Source organism: Eutrigla gurnardus, assembly GCF_963514095.1.
Source record: "Eutrigla gurnardus genome assembly, chromosome: 2".
NCBI classification, from domain to species: domain Eukaryota; kingdom Metazoa; phylum Chordata; class Actinopteri; order Perciformes; family Triglidae; genus Eutrigla; species Eutrigla gurnardus.
Window position 1 is genome coordinate 12,611,434 of NC_139916.1, and position 9,420 is coordinate 12,620,853.

A 9,420-nucleotide genomic window follows, 5' to 3' on the forward strand; every position below is an offset into this window, starting at 1 on the left:
TCCTCCGCCAGCAGGAAGCTGAAGAATCATCTTTCATTAATGATTTAGTGCTGTGAAATAAGAAAAGGTGAAACTCGACTCCTGTCTGGTACAGTCATTCTTAAAACAGAATATTAAAATACATCCTTCACATTCAATTTTACTATAACTCCCACATAAACTCAAGTCCAATTCAGAAAACGTGTTTATCTGATGGTCTTGATGCAAGAACTGATGGAGCGGATTTAAGTACTTTGCATTTCGCAACATTTCTCGTTCTCAACAGTGAAAATACCAAAAGAGTGAGAGTGTGGAGTGAGAGTGTGTGAGTGTGTGTGTGTGTGTGTGTGTGTGTGTGTGTGTGTGTGTGTGTGTGTGTGTGTGTGTGTGTGTGTGTGTGTGTGTGTGTGTGTGTGTGTGTGTGTGTGTGTGTGTGTGTGTGTGTGTGTGCGTGTGCGTGCGAGAACGAGAGAGAACGAGAGAGAGAGAGAGAGAGAGAGAGAGAGAGAACTCATAAGTCTTTTTAGAGACATTTTTCAAAAGGACAAATGAATGAGCGCCTGTTTCTGTCAAACGTTCTCCATGCTGGCTGGTTTAAACACTGCAGTGTCACTTTCTTCATGCCGACTCAGGAACACGGGTTGCACACACGGATCAGGGGTCAGAGGTCACTTGCGGTGCGTTGCCGAGGGCAGCCGGCGCTCGTTGTCATTGTGGCGCTTCAGTAGAGGATTCAGCTCCGTCTCCAACTCCCTCTGCTTTTGTAGTAAACCCTGGAAACGCACACAGTCTGGTTTGCACACCTACGCTTGTGTTTTCATGCACGTTAGAATCCCTGGTTGTGATCAGGAGGAGCTTAGTCATAAAATAACCTCAATGAAGTCACAGTGATCTTATCGGGGTCATCTCCTCTTTAGTTTGGAGACTACAAATTTGCAACAGAAGGCCTTGTAATGAACTGGACATGTGGAGTTTGAAAGTGCGTTCATGTGCAATTTCTGAGTCAGCAACTCTTATTTACCATAATTCCGATACGATGTGAAGGCAGCATAACACCAAATAAAAAGCAGCCACTTTTACTATATTTTCCAGTAACAAGCTCATAATCAGTTTCTAGTCCTCTCTGCTGACATCCGGCTACATGCTGCAGGTTAAAAGGAATATACAGTACAACCTGACAAATACATCGGTAACAATAGCGATATTTCTTTTCATTGACACCAATTTAACTAATCAGTGATGTGGGGATCAATGCGCTACCTGCCGTAGCTGGGCCAGGCCTCTGAGGATCTCCTGCTGTCGGTGTGTCTGTGTGTTACGAGGCGGTTCAGGGTAGAGGTGTCGATGTGAGGGAGCAGGAGGAGACGCTGAGGAGCTCTGAGGAGCCTCTGACAAGGAGAAAGCATAGTTTAGTTATGGTGATGTAGTGTTCGTCCTAAAGCCTCCCTGTTTGTCTAACCATTATTTTTTAAATGGCTGGAGAGCCCACTCTAAATGTTCACAGCTTTTTTTACAGTATTGTAATATATTATTACATGTGTGTTGGTCTCGAACCTGTGTGTGTGTGTGGTGGGGGGGTGTCAGCAGGCTCCAGTGGATCCAGACGGAAGACTTCGTCGGTCCGGACGTAAGGTACGAACTCCAGGACCGGAAGGGCTGGTGTGGGGACAGAGGAGGGCAGCGTCTGCTGACTCTCACCTCTGTGTCTGACAGCAGGGATGGGAGGAGAGCGCCCCCTGGAGGAGACATCAAAAGGAGAAGTCGTGCTCACAAAATGAGTGCTGCTGACTGGATTCAGTTAAGTTACTTCCTTGTGACTCTCCACAGATCACTGCTGGAGGGGGATCTGGGGTTCAGCACACCTTTCAGTGTTTATGGCTGGTACGATGCCTTGGCCTCTGGAAACGCTCTCCACCTTTAACAACAACAGTCAGTTGTTAGTTTGCATCATGAAATTTAATTAAGACAGAAGCATCTTTTCAGAATCCAGTATGAAAGTCTACAGTGTGAACAGAGTCTGCTGTCGAGAAGCCCCCTACCCTCCTGGTGGGACTGGTACTGGTCCGTGTGGAGCGGAGATGATGCTTCTGGTGCTGAGTAGTTGTAGTAGTAGTAGTAGTAGGAGGAGGGTCAGTCCTGGACAGATGGTTTCTCTCCTGCAGAGCCAGGAGCTCAGCCTGCCTCCTCTGTCGACTCTCCTGTCTGTTTCTCTGCAGAGAGGCCGGGTAACGCTCAGAGGCTGGAACAAACTGATGGCCAGTCCTGGAGGAGACAGGGTACAAGTACATGTACAGGAGGGTCAGAGTAAATACTACTGGAGGAACATGGTACAAGTACAGGTACAGGAGGTTCAGATTAAATACTGCTGGAGGAAAATGGTACAAGTACAGGTACAGGAGGGTCAGAGTAAATACTACTGGAGGAGACTGGGTACAAGTTCAGGTACAGGAGGGTCAGTAAATACTGCTGGAGGAAGATGGTACAAGTACACTGTTTGATCTTCATTCTTCAAGGAAATATAGTGATCAGTATTTTAACATTGGAGAAGAGAAGGATACTGTCTGTCTGTCTGTTGTATTCAGGTGTAGCAACAATCGGGAAACTTCACAGTGACTTGTGTGTTTCTACCTCTGTGTGTTCCACTCCGGCCTCCTCTTTTCCCTCCTGCTCCTATCTGTCTTGGGCAGTGCCTCATGTGGTTCTCCAGCTATTCCAGCTCCTCTTCCTCCTCCTCTTCCTCCTGGCAGACAGACGTTCTCCTTGCCTGTTCTCACCTCTGGGTTCCTGCTCTTTGGAGGAGCAGCAGACAGAGAAGGAGGTGGCTGGTACTGTGCAGAGACCTCGGGAGTCTGAACTCTGATCAGGAGAGAGGAAGGTGCTGCTTCTACACACACACACACACACACACCCACACACACATTCACATTAAGCCATCATTTATTAAACCACATCTCTTTCTGTGACATGAGGCCGAAGTTTGTCTCATCCAAGATTTACGTGAGTCTATCTTAAAACACAGACCCGGCGTTTCCGTATGTTCGGGGAAAAGCTTCTTGCTAAGTGAGGTAAACCTCTCCCGGTCGCAGTCCGAGATTGTGTGACAGTGAAGTAAAGACAACATTCTGTTGCTGTGATCGAATTAGAATAGTAGTAGTGGTAGCTGTAGTAGTAGTAGTACTAATAGTGGCGTTACCTGTCTGTACAGCGATGTCTCTGTATGGGGAGGGTGACTCGCTGACCTCCTGTTCCTCCAAACACTCGCCTTGCTTGGTAACTGCACACACACATGCACACATACAGTATTTAAAAACCGTACAGTACATGGAATTGTGTTTTACACTGTTTCACTGGCATTTCTACCTCAGTAAAGGATGTGTGTTTCATCACCAGCTTTCACACCCTGAGAATGTTTCTGGTGTGAATTTATTCATAGTGCAGTTGTTTGGATGTGTACAGCAGTACTACTGCAGAAGCTGTGCTCACCGATGGGCTCCTGCGCCTCCTGTTCTCCTCCATCGTCGTCATCGTGGCTTTTCTTCGGCGGCTCCGCCTGTTGGCTCAACTGCATACAGAATTCAAACGCTGATACAACTGTGGCTCAAACGATCAGAAAACGCTTTATGCGTGGAGAAAATGACTCCTTTGCGTCCTGACCTTCTGCCTCTCCCTCATCATGTCCAGCTTGTACCGTCTCTCCAGCATCTCCTGCTCCAGCACCACCCTCCTCTCTTCCTCCTCCTCCTCCTCTCTCCTCCTCGCCTCCTCTCGCTCCCTCTGCCACCGACGCTCCTCCACCTGGGCCTCGATCGCTCGCTGGGGGGGGAGGAGATGGGAGAATCGGTTAAAATATTTAGGAAGGTCAGTAATAAAAGCTTTGCCTGTTCTCCTCCTCCCACCTGCTGCTCCAGCTGTTTGAGCCTCCTCCTCTCTCTCTCTTCTATCTGGGTGGGATCCAGCAGGGCAGTCATAGTCCTCAGATAGCTGGACAAAACACAGGACAACAAAGGACACTAAAGAAAGAAATCTGGTTTCCACCCCTCTGAATACATCCTCGATTTGTCGGCTGATGTCTCATTTCTGAATATATTGAATATCATTATTTTGGCCAGGATAATTGTGACATTAAATTGTCTTATCGCCCTGTGTCTACACGTATCCATAAACTGGCAAACGTGTCTTTTCCAGAGCTGTTCATTGACCTGCTACACCTCCCCCTCCCTCCTACCTGGCTCTGGCCGGGTATCCGCTGGTTTTATCTATGCTGGCTCCCCCTACACTCTCTGCTCCACAGCTGCTGGTGGCCTCCCAAACCAGGGACAGGCTGGACGAGGGCTCCCACTCCCCTGGCTCAGAGCTGCTCGACGGGGCTGGAGGTGGAGCTGATGGAGTTGGTGGAGCTACAGTCTGGACGGGAGGCCGTCTCTGTAGAGAGTCAAAGTGTGTGGCCCAGAGCTCGTGGTCCTCCGTCTGCAGAAGAAAGTATGTAAGAAACATCACACGGCTCTACTCTACCCGTCTCTGGTGTCTGCTGGGTCTCTACCCGTCTCTGGTGTCTGCTGGGTCTCTACCCGTCTCTGGTGTCTGCTGGGTCTCTAACCGTCTCTGGTGTCTCCTGTATCTCTACTCTACCTGTCTCTACTCTACTTGGCTCTGGTGTCTCTACTCTACCCGTCTCTGGTGTCTTCTGGGTCTCTACCCGTCTCTGGTGTCTCCTGTATCTCTACTCTACCTGTCTCTACTCTACCTGGCTCTGGTGTCTCTACTCTACCCGTCTCTGGTGTCTGCTGGGTCTCTACCTGTCGCTGGTGTCTCCTGTATCTCTACTCTACCTGTCTCTACTCTACCTGGCTCTGCAGCACTTTCTCTTGTCTCCTGCGTTCACTCGTCTCCTCTCTCTGTCGGTCCAGCTCCTCCAGCCAGCGCCTCCTCTGCTCCTCCCTCCTCTCGACATTCAGCACCTCCTCTATCGGCGTGACTTCCTACACAGACAACACAGTTGTTTCGATGTAACACGTCACCCAGTGTTGCTCATTGATGTGCTTTAATAGTTGCCTTACGATAGCAACCAAAGGCAGAACATTGGCTGCCAATTTCTCAGAGACAAAGACTTTCAGTTCACAGTCCATATTTACCCCGAGTCTGAGGCTGGATCTGATGGCTGAAGGCTGATCTTTGTGGCTGACGGAGCTCAGAGCTGAGAACACACTCTCTGTGTCCTCCTCGGCCTGAAACGCACAACACACACACAGATCTTCAGATAACATTGATTTAGACCAAATCCATCAGAAAAGTGCATTTCTTTTGCTAACATTACCAAGATCTAGATAAGAAATTTGCACAAAATTGACTTATACTATCAATTTCTTGCAAGTTGTTACTAAAAACATTTCAAGGAAATCCAGGGGATTTTTTTTCTTTAATTGTTTCTGACATTTTGGTGGGGTTGAGATCAAACTTATCAGTGCCACATTTCAGTGTGATGAACAGTTTGCTGTTAGGTGTAAACAAAGCTGCATTCTTCTTTTTTTTCCACAGTGACAAAAACAAAGTGACACTATAGATTGAAGGTAAAATATATCTGCCATACCTGGAGTCTGCCAGGAGACGATCGCTGCTGCTGCTTCAGGGCCACTTGCTCATCTAACACACACAAACCTTTAGTTTAATAAAGTTCTGCACCCAACCATTTAAAAAAAAGAATCAATGGTATTTAGTTGTGGAACCCTGGCTTCAAATCAAAGTACTTATCTTTAGCATTCAATGATCATGACTAAGTAAGTAAAGTAAAGTTTGAAAAGCATCTTTGAGAGTTTGATGCTCAAAAGTACAATCAATCAGGACCGTATGGCTGTGGTTTGATTAGACTTGATTGACAGTGAACAACTCATCAACTGTCATCAGATTCTTACTCAAATGCGGCTACATCTTGATTGGTGCACCACCCACTTTAAACGAGTGGGAGGAATGCAGATAAAAATGAATATTTAATGCAAAATTACAAGGTTTTTAACTTTTGTGATTGATGTTTGTGCACTAAATCCAAAACTAGGTGCTTAAATTCTCTGTGCTTCGCCACCGAGAACTTGTGCGCGCATACCAAGTTCTCTCCTCCACTGAGCCTTCTTGGCGTTGATGGCCGCCCTGCTGTCTGACTGCCGCTCCTCCAGCCAGCTGAACGGAAATCCGGACGACCTGAACAACAGCACCAACATTCTGCTTTGAACCATAACCATAATTTGAAAAACAAGCTTGACCTCGCTGATAGGAAAGTTTCCGGGGGTCGTCTAAATGCCTGTTCAAGGGGGCTCCTCACCTGTTGTCTTTATCGTTTGATCTTCCAGTTGTATCTGCTCCTCCTCCTCTGTCTTCCTCCTTCATCTCTTTTCCTTCCTCTCCTCCTCCTCCATCATTCATTGAGGAACCAGAAATTTTGTCAGTTTGATTTCCTAAAAGGGAAAACAACATTGAAAATGACTCTGTGCTGTAGAGGCTATCACTGTTAATACCACCACCACCACTATCAGTACCCTGGGTGCTGGGGTCCTCTGGTGGGTGTTGGCCATTGCTGGAGGTCTGGACTGCCTGGAGGATCCACTGTAACTGCTGGTTGGTCAGACACGCCACGCTGTCCTTCAATGCTGTGTCCCCAGTGGCCAGCGTGCCTTTTGGTCCCTCCTTTTCACTGGCTTGTGTCCCGCTGTTCTGAGGCTGTCCTGTGTTCCCATTGGCTCTCAGGGAGCCAACGGTAGTGTGACGTTTGGGTCTGTCAGACTTCACCTTCAGTACACAAAGAGTTGATAATCACACTGTCAAGTGGGAAGCAAAGTTACTGCACGCAGCCCAATGCTTACCTTGGCTGCAGCTTTGCCGCTGCCGACTTTGAGACGCTCATGTGCTCTGGATGATGTTAGAGCGGCGCTCCTCCTCCCTGTAGTGGTGGTGTTGGGGTTAAAGGAGGCGGCTGCTGCTCCTGCCTTGCTCTTGGTTTCTCCATGCCTCCCCGTCTGCTGCCGGGCTGGACGCTCCTCTCCCTGTGCCTCCTCCACACAGGATGGCTGCCTGGAGCTCAGGATGTTAGCTGCTCTGTGCTTGAAGGACGGCTGCTGGGGTTGAGTTGAATTAAATCAGATCAGACAAAACCAGAGAAGATTTTCTCCTTCCTGCATTATTGTTGATCTTAAACATAAATCTGTGCTGTATACTGTAATATGTGGACAAAAGTGTGCTGAAGCCCAGGGGCTTTGATGAGTGAACCCATAAGAATGAGTCCTACCTTTGCTGGATTCTTCTCAACACCTACAATGGAAGAGAGGTGTGATGGTCAGGAGCCATGAATATCACACACATTCACTCTGTGGGTCTGAAATAAGGCAATGCAAACGTCTTCTGATCCCTCTGGACGTGAATACAAACCATTAAAAAAATTAACAATTTTATAATACTTTACCTGCATTAATATTTTATTATTATGAAATGAAGAAAGGCAAATAAGTGAGTGAATCTGCCTGTAAAACTACAGATTATAAAAGCAAAAAGGTCTCACCATGTCTGAGTAAGATCAACTTGGGTTTTCCATTTTCAAGTTCAAACAGCAGGCCGTCTCTGTTCACAAACGAGGCAAATAAAATAGCTGAATATTAGTAATAGTAATGATGTTTTCGGCTGTCTTGTGTTTTTATCAAAATATGATGATAGTGCTGGACCCAGCAGTAACTGGAAGCTCACATCATACAGTCTTTCAATGGCCGCAATATGTATTCATTTACAACATTTCAGCCAGTTCAACCTTCATCAGATATAAAAATGGCATAACTTATTAAATATGACAGCAAATAAGTATGACGGTGTGTCGGAGATTTGTCATTTTTATTCAAATGGTCCTTTCCGTCGAAGCACCCATCACATTCGAGTATGCAGCAAGTGTTTTTTTTATTTTTTTTTAGGGTTTAGACGATTATTTGAACAACCAAACTATCTCATTGCAGAAAATCCAGAGATGTCAAAAGTGCATACATTCTCTACTCAAGTAGAAGTACAGAAACTCATGTTCAAAAAGACTTCTAAATGGTAGAAGTACTGATTGAACTTCTTCACCCAAGTAAAAAGTATCCCTATGAAGGACATTTATACTGGCTGTTTTGTTTTGCAAGGCTAACTGAAACTCGCGTCATATTAATAAGAAAATCCATAATTCCCCTCAAATGCTTTAAAACTGAAGTAACGAGGCTGTTTTGAAAATGTGAGGAGTATAAAGTACAGATATTTGTTTTGAAATGTAAGGAGTAAAAGTGTCTCACATACTCAAGTAAAGTACAGATACCTGAACATTCTACTTGAGTACAGTAATTAAATATTTATACTTCGTTACTTCCCACCTATAAGCCTTCTATAGACACTCAGGGTGCCTTTGTCATGTATTTGGTTGTTATTGTTGGACTGATTTTGAATCGATCTCTTGTCAATTACAACCACAACGAAGGGGGGGAAGCTCTGCGGATTTAAGTCTGGACCACAGCAACGACTCCTGTTATACAAGTTTGACAGCGCGTCTGTTTGAACCCAAACTATTTAAAAAAAATCCGCTGCATTTCACTGCGACACAATCGTCAACACTTCAGGCTAGCTAGCTAGCTTGGCTAGATGCTAGCTAGCGGCTGATTTTGAGAAACTAACTCACCCGAGGTTCATGTTGACAGAAACCGGCTACCGAGACGGCGGCACGTTTACCGGCAACCCTATTTTTTATGACGACAGAAACGGACTTGTTTCAAACGGGAATGACCGCTATGCCAGTTACCGCTGCTAGTTCCTGGTCTATGAATTGTGTACGCTGGTTGCTGACAACGACAAATAATGACTCGCCCAATTGGCCAATTCTTTTTTCGATGCAAAATGAAAGGCCAATCAAACGTCTCCATTTTAAAGTTTCCGTTGGACGGTGTTGCATTCACGTTGGCTGGGAACACACTGTGATGGAGCCATTTTTCCAAATACTTATATTTTTTTTACATCACATTACATTATTACTACATTATTTATATTGTATTTAATGTATTATATCACTATATTTATATATATATATATGTATTGTAGTATATATGTATTAGATACATGTACAAACACACACACAGTCACAAATAATTTCACAATGTATATTGCAAGTTAATGGTAAAGTAATATACAATGCAAATCATATAGATTGTAATATAATAAAGTAACACCTTTAAAAACAACAGTTTGCAAATTGCTTTTGACAGCAGATATAAATATGGCCAGATACACATTAGCAGAGATAAGATAAGTAAACAATACAAATATAAATAAATAAAATAAAAAAAAGTCAAACGACATCACATAAAAGCAAGTCTATAATTTAAAAAAAAAATGTTGGTTCTTAATTTATTGCTACACAAAATTCAGAAAGCCTCAAATGTGGATAAC

The 9,420-nt window shown here is 45.1% G+C and overlaps 1 protein-coding gene across 3 annotated transcripts; it reads right to left on the bottom strand.

Annotated features, from left to right (window-relative positions):
• ccdc66 (coiled-coil domain containing 66) lies at nucleotides 1-8,801 on the bottom strand. 3 transcript variants are annotated; one of them, XM_084023030.1, is made up of 21 exons: nucleotides 8,657-8,801; nucleotides 7,523-7,581; nucleotides 7,253-7,275; nucleotides 6,831-7,079; nucleotides 6,507-6,756; nucleotides 6,293-6,425; nucleotides 6,077-6,171; nucleotides 5,567-5,619; nucleotides 5,112-5,204; nucleotides 4,824-4,958; nucleotides 4,205-4,446; nucleotides 3,876-3,960; nucleotides 3,634-3,792; nucleotides 3,463-3,541; nucleotides 3,173-3,253; nucleotides 2,608-2,863; nucleotides 2,019-2,241; nucleotides 1,842-1,894; nucleotides 1,534-1,715; nucleotides 1,240-1,367; nucleotides 1-752 (listed from the first exon to the last, which is right to left on the bottom strand). In XM_084023030.1, the coding sequence occupies exons 1-21, from the start codon at nucleotides 8,665-8,667 to the stop codon at nucleotides 648-650; spliced, it is 2,694 nt and encodes an 897-aa protein (XP_083879156.1). In that variant the 5' UTR covers nucleotides 8,668-8,801; the 3' UTR covers nucleotides 1-647. The 3 variants fall into 3 exon arrangements, with proteins under 3 accessions (XP_083879156.1, XP_083879157.1, XP_083879155.1); XM_084023031.1 differs by having other exon boundaries at nucleotides 2,608-2,857; nucleotides 6,831-7,082; XM_084023029.1 differs by having other exon boundaries at nucleotides 6,831-7,082.
• Nucleotides 8,802-9,420: the final 619 nt, after the last annotated feature.